Here is a 19764-nt window from a genome sequence, read left to right as displayed (position 1 = left end):
CACATTACCAGAGGAGATCCTGAATCCATCTCCAGAGAGTGGAAGCCACAGGACTAAAGAGGAGAGAGCGAGAGAGAGACAGTCAAAGCCTGATAGGGTGGAGCAGGCAGCAGAAGCATTAGCAGAAGCATGGGCAAAGCTTGGTGTCATTCATTCAGTGTCTATCCCAGGTGATTGAGGCTAGCCAGAGACTTTAGAGCCAGTTTAGGAAGTTGCATCACAGAGTTTCACATTAAACCAAAGCTGGAAGAGGGCAGGAGATTAAAGAGCCAGGTTGGTGCCTGGAGATGCTAGTTAAACAGTTTAGTGTTTACAAGGTGACACACTGCACGGTGTGAAATCCAAGCAGCTGGGCTCCCCTTCCAGAATTACTGCGCCAGACTGGCTTTAGGACACAGTAGCGACAGGCTGGGCACTGTCAGCCCCTCAGTCTGGTTAGAATCTAGCAGGGAGGGGGTGGTCCTGGAGGTTTAGATCTACTCAGGCACAGAAGCTTAGAGTACCCCAACTAAAGGCCGTTTAAGGTGTGGCCTGGAGAGAGCCAGTAAGCTCATCACATCAGCACTGCAGTAGTAGCTAGCTAGTTCCAGACTGTCAGCCTGGGTGTGTGCAGGAGGCGGCAGTGGATTCAGAGGGAGCCATGTTCCCTACTACTCTATCAGGCAGCTGAGGAGGAAGAGCAGAAGTTGACTTAGCTAGTGGGGTTATTTGACCATTTTCGGCACTGGACAGGAGTCCTGCAGTGTGATTAGGGACAGCAATACAGCTGTGCTGCATTCCACAGTGCAAGGCAGAATCTGGCTGGTGGGCACAGCGTAGTTAGCTACAGGACATGCTGCCTGCTTAGCTTCACTGCAGGCTCCTGACCCAGTGTGTTCTAGTAGGTCAAACATCCGTGGTTATGCAGACAGGCCCAGTCTGTCCTATAGCATGGAATGAAGCACCATCATTTGGGTTCTGTTCTGTGTCTCCCCACCCCTTCTCCCACTGTGGGCTAGGCCTACATTGCTAAGACAGCTGGGTAAGACTAGTGGGCTTCTCTGGCACAAAGCTTTTCCCCTGGAATGGTCCTGGGAAAAGCTTTGAGAAGAAAAGCGGGTCAGAGGCCTGCTGAGTGTTCCTCAACGTTGATCCTCCAGAATTGCATACTATGGTACATCCAATGCTCCTATTCCTCTCCCAGCCCTACCAGAACCTGAGCGCACTGACCTCTGGCCAGAGAACCACAGGAGTTCCCAGACTGGATTCCAGAATGGCAATGCTATTAGTCTGGGTTAGAGAGACCCAACACTGGATCCCATCTGCTCTTCACAGCTTCCCAGGCAACAAGTCACCGCCAGTTGAGAGCTCAGGGAACACAAGACACAGACCACAATCCCACCCAAGAGCCTCTTGCTCACAGCACTGGACTGTAGCCTCTTGCTCACAGCACTGGACTGGTTAGTCCTTTCAAGTGACCCAATTGTAGCTCATGGTACCTCCAGGTGGAGAGCTGAGCCTCAAACCCTAAGCTGTCAGAGGGGAAGCCAGCTCGTTTGCTACAGTTTGACACAAGACCGTTAGCTCATGCATGCTCAGAAGCTTTCTGGATGCGCAAGGTTGCTGAGTAAGATAAGGCTTGAAGGGAACACTGATGGTTTCACCTTACTCTCCCTCAGAGACTGCCTACGTTTATCCAGTTGCTGAAAGATAAAAAGGAGATCACGATACAGACAATGCGATTGGGGCAGCAATACAGCTGTGCTGCATTCCACAGCCCAAGGAAGAGTCTGGCTTGTGACCACAGTGCAGTTACATCTAGGACCACATAACTTACATCTCCGTTCCCTTTCAACCCCTTCACTCCAAGGCCTGCGTCTTTGTCTAAGGTACTTCTATGGCCCTACTCAGAACATCTCCATTGCTAACCACAGGGTAGGGCTATATCCCCATTGTACACATGAGGAACTGAGTGATTTCCTCTGGCAGAGCAGGGAATGGAATCTGGGTGTCCTGTGGCTCAGTGCCCTAACCACTGAGCCATCCTTCCTCTTACGAGCCCAGCTTCACCGCCAGTCCTCATGGCTTTTCCACTGACACTTAGAGCAGATTGTTGCATCAGAACCACTTGCATGTTGGCTTGTTTGATTTCTCTTAATCTAAGGCAAGGGTTCTCAAACTGGGGGTCAGGACACCTCAGTGGGTCATGAGGTTATTACATGGGGGGTCGTGAGCTGTCAGCCTCCACCCCAAACTCTGCTTTGCCTCCAGCATTTATAATTGTGTTAAATATATACAAAAGTGTTTTTAATGTATAAGGGGGGAGGGGGAGTGTCACACTCAGAGGCTTGCTAGGTGAAAGCGTTCACCAGTACAAAAGTCTGAGAACCCCTGATCTAAGGGTCTATCTACATGTGAAAGGCATCCAGGGGTTTGCATTGACAAGTTTATTTCAGTTTAACTTAAGTTTGTTCCCAGCCAGCTTAAGCTAAAGTGAAGTGTGTGGATCTACAAGCAGGTGTGTGGATGCACACACCAGTGCACTTAACATTGGTCCAGATTCACACCTCGGGCTAATCTGGCTTTCCACACAAACAAGTCCTACAGAGTCACCAGGGGAGCACATGTTGGGTGCTGTCCCTCACCCTTTGTGGCAACCTGCTCACAGCAGGTTGCCAGGCTACTGAGTTCAGAGTACACAGAAGACAGATGCACCACAGGTTTCACAGTGAAATATACCCTAGGACGCAGGATTCCTAGTTTTCTTTATACCTTGGATGTAATGCTGGAGCCAAGGACCCAGGGAGAGGCAGGGTTAAAGAGTAGCCCCGGAAATGTCCGTTCAGTGACTGTCACTGCAATCTCAAGGGACTCCTAAGCCTGGCTCAGCAGCCCACTAGCAAGTGTGCATGGGGAAGGTACAGGAGCAGGCCCGCAGAGAGTCAGTTGGATGAGAAGAAACCTTGGGTAGTTCTCATCCCATTCAGCAGAGGGCAGTGGGGTGCACACATGCCTTGCTACTATACAGCTTCTCCACCTATGGAAGAAGTGGACAAACTATGGCCCACATGATCCTCCTGCTCAGCCCCTGAGCTCCTGCCCCAGGAGGCAAGCCCCCATCCCCTCCCCTGCTGTTCCCCCTCCCCCACAGCCTCAGCTCACCCCGCCACCAGCGCAATGCTCTAGGTGGCGGGGCTGCAAGTTCCTGGGGCAGTGCAGCTGCAAAGCCAGGGCCTGACCCGGTGCTCTGTGCTGCACAGTGGCATGGCTGGCTCCAGCCGGGCAGCACAGCTGCCTGTCCTGGTGCTCTGGGCAGCACGGCTGTAGTGCTGCCAGTCACCAGTGCTCCAGGCAGCACAGTAAGGGGGCAGAGATATCTCAGTGGTTTGAGCATTGGCCTGCTAAACCCAGGGTTGTGAGTTTAATCCTTGAGGGGGCTATTTAGGGAACTAGGGTAAGAATCTGTCTGGAGATTGGTCCTACTTTGAGCAGGGGGTTGGACTAGGTGACCTCCTGAGGTCCCTTCCAACCCTGATATTCTATGATAGAGGGCAGGGGAGTTCAGGGTGGGGGTGTGGATGGGGTCAGGGCAGTCAGAAGGCAGGGAACTGGGGGTTGAATGGGGGCAGGAGTCCCAGGGGCAGTCAGGAATGAGAGAAGGAGTTGGATGGGGTGGCAGGGGGCAGTCAGGGGTTCCAGGGGCTTTCAGGGAAGGGGGGGGTTGGATGGGGCAGGAGTTCAGCGGGGGTAAGAAGCAAGAGGGGGTTAGATGGGGCAGGGGCCATGCCGTGCCTGACTGACTGTTTGGGGAGGCACAGCCGGCCCTCCATACAATTTTGGAAACCCAATGCGGCCCTCAGGCCAAAAAGGTTTGCCTGCCCCTGACCTATGGCCTTCTGAAACACAAGGAAAATCAATATACCGATAAAATGCCCACAGCCCATCCCACAGGTATCCCCAATCAGTGTCCTCCAGCAGGCTCACACATAGCCCAACCCCGACCCCATCAACATCCCAGCCTCTCCCCAAACTCACTCCACCACCCACCAGCACACACCTGTTTGATCTCACTCTTGAGCTTCACTATCCCAGCTCGCTCTGTTTTAGTCGCTCCGACGGCACCAACCTCGCGGATGGAAATAGCAGGGGTTAGGGCTGAGTCAACAGAATGCACTGCGAGAGAGGAGAGGGTCAGAATTCACTGCCAGGGCTCCGAGGACACAGACTCATCAACAGTCAGGGCACCTCGTACTCCCAAGGCCCTTCTTATAGCACCTTCTGTGAGCAGGACCCGAGGTGCCCCTGCTTTAACCTTCTTAGAAGCTCCCAACTACAGAAACTACTGCCACAGAAGGAGGAGTTTCTTTTATCACCAGTGGCTGTCCTGTCATCCCTGACTGATGCCCGCTCCACGCACGGGTAGGGCCTGTTTCACCACCAGAGGAGGGGTAGTTATTTTAATACTGAATTTTGGACTGGGCTCATACACACACGCCTGTATGTGTTTAGGCAGCCTGAACTGCAGTGGACCATGAGGATGAACGACCAGGGTGTCTCAAGATGCCACCAGCCACAGCACTGGTGTGTGAAGGACATTGCAGCCCAGAGTAAGTAATGGGAAGATGCAGTGCCTGAGACAGAGAAATGGACACCTCTGAGTTGCTGGAAATGAGACTAAGGCCAGACCAGAGGGTGGTTATGGTTGTCATAAACAGATAAGTAAGAGTTAATAGAACAAAAGTGCTTCATATCTCTTTTGCCTAGAAAGGGTTAACAAGAACAGTGAGCCTGGCTGTCACCTGACCAGAGGACCAATCAGAGGACAGGATACTTTCAAATCTTGAGGGAGGGAAGTTTGTGTGTGTGCTGTTAGATTTTGGTTGTTGTTCACTCTGGGGGCTCAGAGGGACTAGATGTGCAACCAGGTTTCTCTCCAATCTCTCCGATACAGGCTCTTATAAATTCAGAATAGTGAGTACTAGGTAGATAAAGTGAGTTAGGCTTATGGTTGTTTTCTTTATTTGCAAATGTGTATTTGGCTGGGAGGATTTTAATTTGTACTTGAATACTTAGGCTGGGAGGGTATTCCCAGTGTCTATAGCTGAAAGACCCTGTACCTATTCCATTTTAAATTTACAAAAGATAATTTTTTCTGTTTTTCTCTCTTTAATTAAACGTTTCTTGTTTAAGAATCTGATTTTTTTTTTATTCTGGTGTGAGACCCCAGGGGAAGGGGTCTGGTTTCACCAGGCAATTGGTGGGGAGAAAGGAGGGAAGGGGGAGAGAAAGCTTAATTTCTCTCTGTGTTAGGATTACTGTCTCTCTCAGGGAGAATCTGGGAGGAGAAGAGAGAAGGAGGGAGGAAGGTGCATTTTCCTCTCTGTTTTAAGATTCAAGGAGTTTGAATCACAGTGATCTTCCAGGGTCATCCAGGGAGGGGAAGCCTGGGAGAGGCAACAGTGAGGGAAAGGGTTTACTTTCCTTGTGTTAAGATCCAGAGGGTCTGGGTCTTGGGGGTCCCCGGGCAAGGTTTTGGGGGGACCAGAGTGTACCAGGCACTGGAATTCCTGGTTGGTGACAGCGCTACAGGTTCTAAGCTGGTAACTGAGCTTAGAGGAATTCATGCTGGTACCCCATCTGTTGGACGCTAAGGTTCAGAGTGGGGAATTATATCATGACAATGGTGCAGTTTCATCTCTAACCATTTTAGAGGCAGCCACTTCAAGATTTCAGCTTAAATCAGACAGACTCACCGCTCTTCTCCACTCCGAACTCCTTGCCAGAGAGAATGTGGTGTAGAAGACTCTTCATATCTGAAGGACTGAGGTTCATCAAGCTCTCGGTGGCTTCTTCAGCTAGAGATCAGAGATTAATTGGAAGAGAGACTGCCCACAAGGTCACCTCCTTCCCCTCCCAGGTTACAATCTACATCATTAGTGGAAAAGGGAGGATTCTTAGAGGAAGTTCTAATATGGGAAGTTCCTGGCTCGAGGGGCACAAGTGAATCTAGGTATTTCCATACATTAGTTGCACACCAGGATTTATTAATGAAGCATTCGAGATCTCATCCTGCTCTGCCTCCCCAGAAGAGAACAGATATGGCTAAGTGATACTGTCAGCCTGATATCCAGTCGATTACAGACACAGGAGGGAAGAATGGTGCAGGTGCTATACTTCCCTCACAGCCACTAGCCAAATCAAATCACTCCACTCCATCCACCCTCTCCCCCAATAACTGTGCAAAAAATCCACAAAACCATCCAGGAAACAGGGAAACTGACTATGCTGTGAAATGTGCACATGCTTAGAGAAACCTGTTCTTTTGGGATCAGTCTATCCAAGATACTTATATGGCCTCCATTACCTTTGAGCACCTCACAATTTTTATTGTATTTTCCTCACGACAAACCTGTGAAGTAGAGTATTTTCCCCATTCTACACACGGGGAACTGAGACGCAGAAAGACTAATAGCATGTCTACACTACAGGGACTATAGCAGCATGGCTATGTCGCCATAAACCCATAGCGCAGACGTAACCTACATAAGGGAAGGGGTTTTCCATGACTGTAGGACCACCACCTCCCCAAGTCGCTAGGTGGATGGAAGCATTCTTCTGTTGACCTAGCTGTGTCTCTGCTGGAGGTTAGGTTGGCATAGGTATGGAGTTCAGGGGGTTGGATTTTTTCACACCTCTGAATGATGTAGCTTTGTTAACCTAAAATTTAAGTGCAGACCTGGCCTAAGTGACTTTCCCAGGGTTACACAGAGTCTGTGGCACAGCAGGAATTGAACCCGGTTCTCTGAAGTTCCAAGCTAGTGGCCTATGCTCTGGGCCAGTGGTACATGTACCTCTGGGGGTATGCAGAGTTCTTCCATTGGCTACATCAACTCATCTAGAGATTTGCCTAGTTTTACAACAGGTTACATAAAAAGCATTAGCAAAGTCAGTACAAACTAACATTTCATACAGACAATGACTTGTTTATACTGCTCTATATACTGTATGCTGAAATGTAAGTACAAGATTTATATTCCAATTGACTGATTTTATAATTACATGGTAAAAAATGAGAACTTCAGAATTTTTTCAGTAACAGTGAGCTCTGACACTTGTATTTTTATGTTCGATTTTGTAAGCAAGTAAATTTTAAGTGAGGTGAAACTGGGGGTTACGCAAGACAAATCAGACTCCTGAAGGGGGTACAGTAGTCTGGAAAGGTTGAGAGCCACTGCTCTGTGTCATCCCTCCACTCTGGTCTTAGATATTTCCTTGTTACACTTGCAGGGCCAATAGTTTCCCAATCCAAGTGTAACTTAGGCTGACTGTGTCCCTTCAAAGTGAGGAGCAGTTTGACACCACCCCAAAAAAATCAAACAAAGCTGTTCACACCCCAATCTCTCTCAGGATCCCAACAAGCTAGCCGAGTGCACAGTGATGATTCGGACATGTTTGAGCAGGTAGCCAAGTTTTCAAACAGAAAAGAAAACCCAAACGTAACGAAATGGCGGAGCTGGTGAGCAGGGACTTATTTTTAGTACTATCAAGCACTTAGTGAGCAGGGCCGGTTCTACCATTTTTGCTACCCAAGGCATGTGCTTCCTCCGCTGGAGCCAGCCCTGTTAGTGAGTCTACTAGCTAGGCATCTCCCTTCAACATTTTCCCCAGTGGTTTTATTTTATTGGCCCCAACTACATAGCAAGTTTGACTGTATAACCCAGTAATGTGATTATACCAGTGATTCTCAACCGGAGCCCACGGCCTTTAGCACACAGCTGAGCTAATTGGGCCATGGGCTCCAGTTGAGAACTACCGGTAGAACCACATTACTCAGACACAAGGTGCCCACATACATGTGCCCATGGAGATTCCCCTAGATACTCCAGAGGTCTTGCAGTGAAAGCTTGAGGGACAGTTTCTTATCACAGCCCTTTCCTACCCAGGGAAGGTTTGGCTGGTGTGAGACACTGGGCTGGACACCTCACCCACCTTGTTCATTTCAGAAAAAAGGCAGCCACTCTGCTATTTGCCCAGTTGTGAGGGAACATGCAACAAAGCCTGGGCGTTCCATATACCATGGACCCCAGTCAGCACTTGCAGGCTAGGACTTAAGAGGGATGCTCCCACCCTTTGTCTGTCTTGACTATTTGGACACCGGACTCGGGCTGGGTACCTGAGCAGTGCAGGGAGTGTGCCAGCTCCGTTGCCATCACCTGGATGATGAGCCCAATGCGAAGGCGGAACATCTCAGCGAAGAGGGTGGGCTGGGTACGCATGTACATGGCCAGGTAGACCATGATTTCCTGAACGGGAAAAGCAAGGAGACAGGTCACAAGGCAGCCGCCCAGTGGGACAGGCGCATCCTCTGGCCTGTGAGGGCATGGACAGGCTGCCTGAAAACTGGCTAGACTCAGCCCTGTCACCTGAGTCAGGATCGAGATGCTCATGTTCTTCTCACTGGCTTCGTCAATCAGGCGGGTGAGCTCCTCATACGGGACAGGGCTGAGGAGACAATGGGAATAGAGGGGAGATCCCAGTACACACAGACACAGGGCAGATATGATCTACAGCCCCTCAATGCAGGGCTAATGCCCCTTCGTCTGACTTTAGACAGCCCCCACATATTGCCCCACCTGCTTTGAGGTCACTATGTACAGCACAATGTGCACAACTAGTGAGGCTCAGGGGAGAGGGAGCTCATACAGATCCAGCCTGGGAGAGCAGTGGCCTCTTTCCTATGGGCAGGCAGAGGCGGAGCCTCAGAGGTGAGCGGAGCCTGGCAGTGCTCACCTTCTGTTATGTTCCCCCTCCCCACCCCTGCAAAGTTGACCCCTGGATCAGGCTGACTAATGCAATGGTTTCTGCCCCCTTGGTACACTGAAGCAAAAGGCACTGAACTCACGCAGAGATCGTCTTCTCCCGAGGCTCTGGAGGCAGCCCCACTGTCAAGTGCTTCTGATGAGACAAGAGGTCAGTGCAGGCCTAGACAAAAATATCACCACACACTTGGTTATGGATACTTAACAGCCACAGACCTACAGCAACCTTACAAGTGCGCTCCCTCTCGCCCAGCGAGAGCTTCACGCACATCTCTAAGACACACAGTGTGGCTTTTGGACTATTTTCTGAAGTTCCATCTTCACTGCAGGGATTATACTGGGCTCAGCTTGGTGTGAGATCCTCTGCCCCCAGACCAGGATTTTCTGCACAGTCTGCAAATCCAAACCACGATGGGCCAGGCTTTAAGCAGGGCCCAGCACTCCCCATTCCAGCTGTCAGAGCCATGGACATTCAGGCCACATACTTTTAAGTGAGCACATAAATCAGTATGCCCCTGTGGCGTCTCAAAAATTTAAATGACCTTCATACTTTCCATGAAGTGGGAAAACAGCAACAAAGAGTCTGGCATTTCAGAGGCCACCTCTCAGATGGAAAGGTCTCTTACAAATAAGTTGTTTCTCAGAGGTAGTTGTGAAGTCACGCATTGATTTGCCCATTTGTTGCCTTGTCCCACCAGCCAGGCCAGGGATCAGAGCAAGGCCCCTGTGCCCAGTCCTCACCTCATCGAGAGCTTCCACCTTCTTTTTCAAGATCCCGGAGATGTAGCGGATCAGGGCCCACTGTTGGGTAGCCCCCACGCTGACATATAGCTCAGTGAGGAGGTCCTTGACTGTAGCACCAGGTTGGCCATCAATCTCCGTGTCCCAGTCAAGCCCCCTGTATTCAAGGAGATGCCAGGTCACAGCAAAGGCTATGTAAGCAAGATTATTTACCCAGCCGCCACAAACTCTACAGCAGCACCGTTACAGAGTAACACATAACTGTTCAGAACAAACACTATGATAACATTCCAACTCCAAACTATTTACTCTGAGCTAGTAAATAGTATGCTCAGCAATGCACAGGGCTGAGGCAATGCAATGGAACTATCTGTTTGGAAGCACCAGCTCTTGAGAACTGTACCCAACTAATCCTTTTAGAGACAGCAAATTCTGAATCTCTTATTACATGTGCAGTACCCAGCACAACAAGGCCCTGATCTCATTAGAGGTGCTAACACAAAAGCACTGGACCAGGTGACCTAGGGAGGTTGAGGGACCCCTGTCATTGGAGGTTTCTAAGAACAGGTTTGACAAACCCCTTCAGGGATGGTCTAGGTTTATGTGGTCCTGCCTCGGTGCACGGGGCTGGACTAGATGACCTCTCAAGGTCCCTGTCAGCCCTACATTGCTATGATAATTTATCAAAGTGGCTAAAAGGCAAATCCATGCTAAGGGCATTTTCTTCAAACACTCACACCAGTCTCCCATCTGGCAAACATTTCCCAACCTAGTTTTAAAGGCTGAAACACAGGGAGCTAGCCACCTCGCTTCTCCTGAGTGGGCTTCTCATTGGGGATGGTAACGCTATGATCAGGAAGATAAAGCCAGGGGCAAAGCAATATAAAGGGCTTCCTTGGTAATGCAGGCTGGGGGCTCGTACTTGATGGTGTGGAGCATGTAAAGAAGGTCAGCCTGCTCCTGTAGGGTGGGGCACTCTCGCAGCTGATCCACCAGGGCCTTGCAGTCCACATTTCCAGCCTTGTCTTGAGGGAGGTTTACCATGGTGTGGAGTGAGCAAATCTGGAGGAGGAGAAGTCACTTAGGTTCTATGTTAGAGCTCTAGCTGGTGTCCCAACCCCTGCTCTAGAATCCCAGAGCACCCCACTTGGGGCAGATGACTTGGCCTTGGCTCTGCTCTTCCCTGGTTAATGCTGTCTCCAAAAACTGGCCAGAGCCATGACACCAGCTGAGGTCTTGGCCATCTCCACTAAGCGCGACCCACCCCGCTGCTAGGGGCTGGGACAGCATTCTGCCTGCAAGGACCCCAGCTCGGGGCTGGCTTATGAGCCAGGATGCTCTGCTAATAACTCCCCACCCAACCTATCCTCCTCTCTGTTGTGGGCAGATTCCTGCCCCACACCCGCTCCACCTCCCCTTCATGTTACATGCCAGAGCAGCAGCACTTCCCTTCTTCCCCAGCAGGCCCTGCTCTGTCAAGGTTAGGGCTTCTACCCACTTGCTTGTCTGCTACAGTTTGCTTGCTTCCCGCTCTTGAGTTTCCTGCAGCCAGTGGGTCACAGGGCTGTGGAGAGCAGCTGGCTAACAGAACTATCCATGTCTCCAGCTGTTCCCAGGTGACACCCAGATCACATCCCCCCCATGGATTCTGCTGCTCCACCCCAGGGCAGCAGTATGTTTATGTCCCACATGGCACACTGGATACGGTTAGGAGCCAGGCAGCTGACTCTCAAGCCAGAATGTGTTCAGCACCCCACGTACCCACCCTACTCCCAGCTCAGGGTCACCTGGCTGTCCTGTTCAGGTGTGTGGGTGGAGCCCAGCAAGTGCACTGAAGGCTGGGAGGCCTGGAACAGCTTGGACGGGATGTACATGTTGACATCTGCAAGAAACCAACATTTGTCCTCGAAGGCTTTAGACTTCAGCACATTGCAATTTATCTAGAACAGTGTCTGGGGCCCTATCCTGCTCAGGAGAGTTTTAAATCCTTGTGAACTCATAGCCTCCAGTCAGTGCTGCTGCCTACTGTGCTTAAGGGACAAGCAGTCCTCTGGCCCCACCACAGGTGAATAGGACGGGGAGGGAAATTGATGGCTATTTAATAGCCCCTAATCTCTCAGGAATTTGTGTAGAGGTCACAAGGCATCAGAACCCTAACTGACTAGGGCTTACACTTAGGCGCATATACTGCAGCCAAGATTAATTACATGGGTCTGCAAGCACTGCAGGATTTTATACACTAGTTAATTGCTTGATTAATCCAGCACAAGAGAACTACTTAATTTCACACACACTGGAGGCCTAGAGGGGCTAGAGCAGAGAGGGCAGTGCTCTGCAGCCTTCCCTATAAGTAGCTCTTTGAAAGCCTGATGAGAGAGGGTCTTCCTGGGGCAGCTTTAACAAGGGGTTAGATCAGCAGAAGAGGGCAGGAGAAGAATGGCAGCTGGGGCACACTGGCTATGACACAGGGAGGTGTTACTCTGTGGGTTTTATTAACAGCTGTGCAGCCCTGGAATCAGGAACTCTAAGCCTGACTCTGACACCGACCTCTCTGCAGTCTTGAAGAAGTCACTTAACCGCTTGGCTTCCCCATCTGTAAAATGAGGGTAATACTTACCCACCTTACCTTTATGGGTTAATTTCTGTAGAGCACTAATAACGCTCTAGAGGCAGATTAGCTTTACCTGCTCACTGTAGTGTCACCAGCCTTGAGAAAGGAAGTGCAAATGAGCTCATCAGGACAATCAGGTTTCTTTCTAGATTTTTAACCCATTGTATTTAACAGTGAACACTGAACCTGGACAATGCCCCACGCCTCACACACAGCACAGTTATTCTTTGGCCAGTTGCAACACTTGGGTTAACTCAAGAGCAGAGAGTCATGGCACTGCATGACTTGTAACCGCATTTAACTTTTCCCAGTGGTTACAGACCAACAGGATTCCAACAGTTAAACTGCTGCAGCAGCATCTTGGCAGCATGCTCTAGATCAGGGGTTCTCAAACTTCACTGCACCATGACCTCCTTCTGACAACAAAAATTACTACACGACCCAGGAGGGTGGACCAAAGTCTGAGCCCACCCGAGCCCCACCACCCTAGTTGGGGAGGCGGAACAAAGCAGAAGCCGCCCAAGAGCTTCAGCCCCAGACAGGGGGCCTGTAACCAGAGCCACCCCAGGATGAAGCCCTTGGGCTTCGGCCCCAGGCAGTGGTGCTTGGGCTTCGGCCCTAGGCCCCAGAAAGTTTAAGCCAGCCCTGGTAACCCCATTAAAATGGGGTCCCAACCCCCAGTTTGAGAACCACTGCTCTAGATGGTGCTCATGGACCAGTCCTCACCTGTTTATTCAGGACCCTCCTGCCATTCAGCCATATGGGAAGGGCCCAGTGGCCCTAATTTCAGCTAGGATAAACTGATTTTTTGGTTGCCATGCCTAAAACATCTGAAAAATCTCTCTATATACAGGTATATACGTTTCAGGTCATACAAAATGTTTAATTTGACCTGCAACAAAAAATGTCCTTGTTTTTCCATTTTGTTTTCACGAATTTTTCTTGTTTAAACGAAAAAACTAGCAAAATTTCTACACAAAAGTTTAAACAAAAAAAAGGAAGTTTTCATTCCTTTTGTTTGAAAGTAGTCGCCAAATTCCACCCCAATTTGTGAGTAGTTTTGGTTGAGCCAAAACTGCATCTTGTGGCAAATAAATGATGCAGCCAAAGATTTTTGCCCAGCTCTATTTGTGGCACCTGGTTGCAACCCACAGACCGAGAACCCACATCAGACTCTACCTGCCCACCTAGGTATGTGGTCAGTGGACTCATCTCCATTACAGATTTCAATCCCATTGTAAACACAACCTGTCTTCTCGGTCTAGGCTAGATCCAACCAACATGCTATCAAAACAGCAACAGCCCTGACCTTTGCAGGGCGGGAACACAACTTGGCAACAGAGTTACACATAATTTGGTCCCAGTGTCTTTGCAAATGAGATGCATTCTGGAAGCAGCAATTTGTAAGGGTTCTGACAGACTTCAGAAGGCTGCTGCCAACTTCTCCTTTCTTCTAGCAGACAGGCAGAGTTGGCATCTATACAAGACGTTTTTGTACCCGCTTTTTAGCACTGGTGCATCTGCAAATATGTAAATACTAGCATCAGCTGAGGCCCACATGCATGAGCATGTACATCAGTGCTAGTGGCAATGCAGCCACGTGGATGCTGAAAAAGGGATACAATATTTCCTTACAGCAGACAAGCTCTTTGAGCGAACTCTGTTCTAGGCAAAGCCAGGCAGGGTATCAATAGGTGAAAAGGTCCAGTCTACACAGACAAGAGGCAGTTGGTGGAGAGAGGGGGATGCTTCCAAATTGGTAACATCTGTAGCATAGGCAGGGCTTCTAGTTTGGTCAGTCTAGACTGGCACACAGTGCTGCAACCACAGTAGCAACTAGAACTCCGGTACCCATGAGCCTTGCTGCGTCGTGACATGGCTGTCACTAAGCACTTCACATCCCAGCCTGGGCAGCACAACTCTGGCAGTGACAGACAAATAGTGGGACAACAGACAAATGGGAAGGAAGTGACTGGAGTATGGAATGTAAAGGGGATGAGGCATCAGGTGAAACAGCGTCCTCTGTCAGCAGCAGAAATATTACGTTTTAGGTATGTCTGGGGGGGGGAGGAAAACAACCACCCCACTCAGAGAACGGGGGAAAAGCCCCAACCACCTCACCTCTAAGGCAGTACCTAAGAAACACCTTATGAACCTGATCAGTGACCATATCTGAGACAGACAGGAGAACCCCTGCATCTGACCTACCCTGTGCCAGTCATGGAGGAACTTGAGACCAGGACAGAGAGAAGGGAAAGGGCACTGGGGCGCTGGCTCTGCTCCTGGCCCCCCACAGATTTAAATAAGGCTCTATCTACACTGGGGGAAATATAGATAGAGCCCCAATTCCAGGCATTAGTGGACCCCCCAGTGCAGACAGGCAAACTGCTGTTTACACCAGTTCAGTGTACCCCTGCCTCAAGATAGATTAAGCTGCTCTAGGGTACAACGGTCTGCACCACCCCTGGCTGCAACTGTAGCAAACCCCTAGGGAACCCAAGGCTCAGATGCTGCATGCTCATCGGGGGCAGTTGGCAGAGGATGCTGCAGAGCTCTAGGCCTAAGGAGGCTTTACCTGCTCAAAGGAGGTTAGGTCAGTGCAGAGGCAGGTATGGGGCTAAGATGCCATCTCCTAATACAAGCAAGAGGGCAAGGATCAACACCAGGACACAGTGTGAGGAACATGCTCCATTAAGGACATTTCTATGCATGATTTCAATGGCTAGCACAGCTCTGCCATGCTGTTTGTATGCTGGGTCATCCATGCACTACCCCTGCACTTCTGCAGCATGAGAACTCCAGAATGTGCCATAGGAGTGCTGCCATTTCAGGGTGAGAACTTTCTGAACAAGCCAGAAAGTGGTAAAAAGACCTTTGGCTCCCCATGTGAAATTTGGGTTTGCCCCAGCCGAGGCAGAATTGCTCCTTATGGCCTGTTCACAAGTGTCTGATGCAGGCACTGTTCACTCTGCCACAGGAGGCACCGGGCTGCAAACATCCTTCCTGTCTCAGCCATACATAACAACCAGCCCTTTAATGCTAACAGACTAACGGACAGAGAAAGTCACTGCTACAGTAGAACTCAAAGCTCAGGTACCGTGCTCCACGCTCACCTGGACAGTGTTGCTCTGGCTGTTCAGGCTCCTCCAGTGTACACATATTTAACTAGCTCACAGCTTCAGCCCTATGACTTACACAGACACAGATATGGTAAAGGTCGGCCCAATGCCCTGGGCTTTACCCAGCTTCCCAAGAAGCCAATAGCTTCCCAGCTAAATTAAACTATGCTACATCAATGGGGCTGCATGACAGACACCAGGCTGCAAAACCTGGCGATGGAAGGGGCCAATGGAACACGGGGGAAGGATTGGAAAATGCAGCTGTCTCATTTCTAACTTTGAATCCATCCTTCCTACTCACCCCCACTCCCCATTACATCTCCTCTTCTCTGTTGCTCAGTGCCCTTTGCTCACCCTGAGTCCTAGAGCTCCTTTGCCACCTCCCCCGCCCGTGCTTCTGTCAGATACTAACACTTGGTGAATAGATATTATGAGCTATGGAAATGCCAACAGCCATATCTGCTGTGAGACAGGGGAGCAGTCACTTCCGCCTCTAATCTGGGGTGAATAATAAGGAAGGGTAAGTATTCTGACCAAGGCCACAGAAGAAATCAGTGTCAGAGTCAGGACTGGAAGGCAGCTATCCACTGGCAGCCAGCACACATCTGAGCTACCCCTCCTCGTGGAGAGAGGTCAGTGACTGCTTAGCAGAGGAGCCAGGGCCAGCACTACTACCTCAGCTACTTCGCCCCTCTCACCACCCATTACGGGTCTCGTTGTTCCCTCCATAATCAATGAGGCTGTGAAGCCTGCAGCCATTGGCCCAGGGAAAGCTCTGGGGGCTTGGGAAGGGAGCCCCAGGGAGAGTTTCACATCTTCACAGCTGTGCTGTAATACAGGCTGGGCTAGAATCTTCACTTCCAGGGACACCAGGGATGAAAGATTCACCGTGGCACTGACCCTCTTTAAGGGCTGACTCTCCCATGACCACACTACTCCTTAACATACCTCGTGCCTGAAATGCCACCCCTGCTGCTCCAGAGGCTGCCAGTCGTGCCAACCTGACCCAGAGCAAGGGGTGGGAATACCTCCATTGGTGGTGGAGGCCCTCGACCTCCCAGTGAGTCACCTGGGGCCTACAGCTCAACTCTGTAGAGAGGAAGAGTCCATGCACGACCCCAGCCACATGGCTGCTCCCCAGGGGCAGCACCTGGTGTGTTACTCACTTTGTACGTGCAGCTCTTTGGCCTGGGACACCAGGGACATGAGGTCACGAGTGGTGTGCACTGCGGCTCGGAAGCGATGCAGCCCTCCTTTCTGGGCAGCCTTGGGAGCTGTGTGCTCCAAAAGGTGATCTAAATACTGAGCCACTTCATCACAAACGTCAGCTGGAAGAGCAGGCAGAAGAGAGGGGTTTAGTTACTTTATGCCTAGGCTCCCCTGGGTTTTCCTTGCCTTAGAGAGAACTCCATGTTACCAGCGCACTGGAGGCAACAGGAGAAGGCGCAGTCTCCCTACATGATGCAGCAACAGCATGCCTGACTCACTCACTAGGCAGACACAGGTACAGCACCAACAGCAGCCTCAGAGAGCAGCTCCTGTATTGGACATGGTTCCAAGTCCCTCCTCTCCACACCTTGCAATGCCTGCCATCAATCCAGTCCTCAGAAACCCAGCATCCAACTCCAGCAGTGCTATTTGTCCCTTCAGTCCTGCTGCTATTCTCCTTTCTGATGCGGGGTGGGACAGTCAGCTGCAGCACACACATACCAAAGTGAAATCCCTCAACTAAATCAGTCTGGGCTTCGCCAGCCCCCTCCCCTGGCTGCATGTGATCCCAGTGAGAACCCAAAGGAAGCCCAGTTTATCCATCATCCGGGAAATGAGGTAGAGCCTTTCACTGGGTTAGCCCAGGTATTTCAGGTGCATATTTTTATGCTGTTTCTAAAAGCAAGAGCAGTATCCATTTAAAAGACAACACCACATTAAATCAATTCAGCACATCTCAAGCATCCAGCACAATTCGACCCTAGCTGCCCCAGGGAACAGTCAATGTAGAGTTACTGAGATCACAGTGGGCTTAAGTACCGTCATGACCATGCTCCTTGGTTCCCCCTCATACGCTTCTCCGGCCTGGCTCTTGGTGAACAGAGCACTGCATTCATTAGGCTCCTGCAGGGGTCACCAATCTCTTTTCTTTATATTAAAAGATATGACCTCAAACCCTGCAAGACTCCCACAAAGCAAGTCTGCTGGGCCCCGTAGCTCCCGGCCTCAACGTTTCCCATTGGTTTGATACATCCCCTTGTTACTACTTCTCTGCACCCAGACTGAGTTCTTCTGAGCAGGGACTGTCTCTTCCTAGTTGTGCAAGACTCAGCACAGCAGGGCCCTGATGGGACACAAAATGCTATTTCTAATTATGAATAAACTATTCCTAATACATGATCAAGAACCATTAGACAAAGTTTGCCTCCAAGCCATCACAGGTGAGAATGGAAACCCCCTTCTCTTCATCCACCTCTTTTCTATCCCACTAGCCCTCCCACCTGGAGTCAAAACCCAAATAGCCCTGGCACCTGCTGGACCCATTATCTCCTCGCTGCCTGCCCACAGCCCAGGATTAAAGTAACCAAGATATCAGACAAGTTTGGTGTGGAGTGGAAAGGGCTTATATGCAATTAGACTCCTGGCCTGTCCTATACCTTCTATGATGGCTAGCTGAACACCTCCCCCACTCTGGCATTACCACCACATTGTTAACAGAACCAGTATCGCAGAAAAGCCTTATTGCATTGCACAGTGGGCCAAGAGGCTGCAACACAAAGACAACTTGTGCATTGCCTCACATGGAAGCACTTTGCTGACAGGGCTCTCTCAAGAGTGCACCTCAGATGTTTTCGACACACTCAAGCCACAGTGAAGCAAGCCTGTAGTGTGATTTATACCACTTGCCTACAAAGTCACATGCATGCAGCTGTGCTCGCGCTCTCGCTCTCTCTCTCTCTCTCTGCGGCAGCAACTGACCATCCTTGGATGGAAGGGTCTGGGTCTTTGCAGATGAGGAGTGACAGATTGCTAGCCCATAGAGTATCGAAGTCAATTAGCCATGCAACATGGAGAACACCATACAGATTTCCGGTACAGTGCACATGCACGAATTGCAGCACTCTGCCTTCTGCAGGAGAACATTTATAGTATAACATAATATAGATGGATTCTTTGTAAGTGCAATGCCGTCAGGATGAAGGCCATGACGGTTTCATGCAAAGGTCATGCTGGAACACCCTTGCTTCAACTGTGCATGAGCATGGCCATACAGCTTTCATGTGAACACTTCCTCTAGAGCATACACACCTTCATTCGATTTCCTGTACAAACAGTCAAGCCAGTGTTGGGGTCTGGGCATCCATACAGGCAGAGGTATTTCAGCATCTGCCCCATGTTCAGGTCTGAATGGGGCACTTCCCTAGCACTCTACCTGGCAGGCATCTGGATGGGCTTTCAGACAGGGGCTCTTTGCCATAGTCATAAGCAGAGCCGCCACTCAAAGATACAGTGCAGGGGATTTTTAATCGTCTTATGTGGGGCTATGAGATGCTGCAGAAAACATCTGGACTGTAGCCTTGATATCTGGGAAGCTTCAGGAACACTCATCTTTTCTGCTGCCTGAAGGAGGTTCCAGTTAAAAGAGCACATTTGGCCAGAGCAGAGGCTACAACTTAGCCCTACAGCTGCTGCATATAGGCACAGACACAGACACCTTGCTTATAAGATGCAGGCATCATAGCAAAAGGAAATCTAGATTAGCAGCATGTGTGCCAAAAAGAGGCAAAAAGAGAACTTACAAGGAAAACCTTATGCCAAGTCCAGAGCAGGGATACCAGCTATCTGGGAGTGAGGGTGGATATGCAATAGCAAGCTGGTTACAGGAAGTTAATGGTCTAAATGGGTTAGGGGATGAGTCAATAGAATAGAGGAGAGTTAAGGAAAGGGATTGGGACAGACACTTGGTTATGAGAGATCTTTGCAAACAGGAGATCGAAGACAACATCACGGGAGAGGAAACAACCAACCTCAGCCAGCTATAGTGGCTCAACCTGGGAGGATACCCTTTGCCTTTAGGGCTGGGGTGGTTTTTGTAACAGGGCAACAGATTGCTCTCACCTGGCTCCATATCAGGACATACAGCCCAAGAGACAAGAGCCTTGACTCAGCAAAAGTACTTAAGACCTAAAGTCTTACAAATTTTCCCATAAAACTGACACCTTGGACTCCAAATGGAGTTAGAAAACGTTCACTTTCATCAGTTCTTAAAGCCTTCCTTCCAGACTATTTAATGTAGCTAACTGGATGCAGACATATACCATCTCTTCCTAAAGATATCCCAGGATTTTAAACAGGTCCTTTGTATGTTCTTTGCAATTCAGATCCTATGTGCAACATCACCCTCTGTATTTTCCCGGCACTGGGCCTAAAGCAGAAAGTCAAATTCCTTAGCTTCCAATCAGAACTTCCTCCCCTTGTTATTGGCTTTTGCCTGCCACACCCACAA

General features: G+C 50.0%; 1 protein-coding gene across 3 annotated transcripts in view; it reads right to left on the bottom strand.

Moving 5' to 3' along the window:
- The window catches only part of PHKA1 (phosphorylase kinase regulatory subunit alpha 1), a 95277-nt gene that overhangs the window by 12266 nt on the left and 63247 nt on the right, over window positions 1-19764 (bottom strand). The window contains exons 19-29 of one of the 3 annotated variants that reach the window (XM_030574382.1): window positions 16436-16597; window positions 11327-11421; window positions 10462-10601; window positions 9540-9696; window positions 8882-8961; window positions 8403-8481; window positions 8153-8282; window positions 5733-5834; window positions 4037-4152; window positions 1644-1682; window positions 9-53 (exon numbers count right to left, since the gene is read on the bottom strand). In XM_030574382.1, coding sequence (XP_030430242.1) covers window positions 9-53; window positions 1644-1682; window positions 4037-4152; window positions 5733-5834; window positions 8153-8282; window positions 8403-8481; window positions 8882-8961; window positions 9540-9696; window positions 10462-10601; window positions 11327-11421; window positions 16436-16597 — 1145 coding nt within the window. The remainder of the gene's footprint in view (window positions 1-8; window positions 54-1643; window positions 1683-4036; window positions 4153-5732; window positions 5835-8152; window positions 8283-8402; window positions 8482-8881; window positions 8962-9539; window positions 9697-10461; window positions 10602-11326; window positions 11422-16435; window positions 16598-19764) is intronic. The other 2 variants (XM_030574383.1, XM_030574384.1) reach the window with 2 other exon arrangements.

Source organism: Gopherus evgoodei, chromosome 9, assembly GCF_007399415.2.
Source record: "Gopherus evgoodei ecotype Sinaloan lineage chromosome 9, rGopEvg1_v1.p, whole genome shotgun sequence".
NCBI classification, from domain to species: Eukaryota; Metazoa; Chordata; order Testudines; family Testudinidae; genus Gopherus; species Gopherus evgoodei.
The sequence above is the reverse complement of the archived record's forward strand: the minus strand, read 5'-3'. Positions and strand labels throughout refer to the sequence as shown.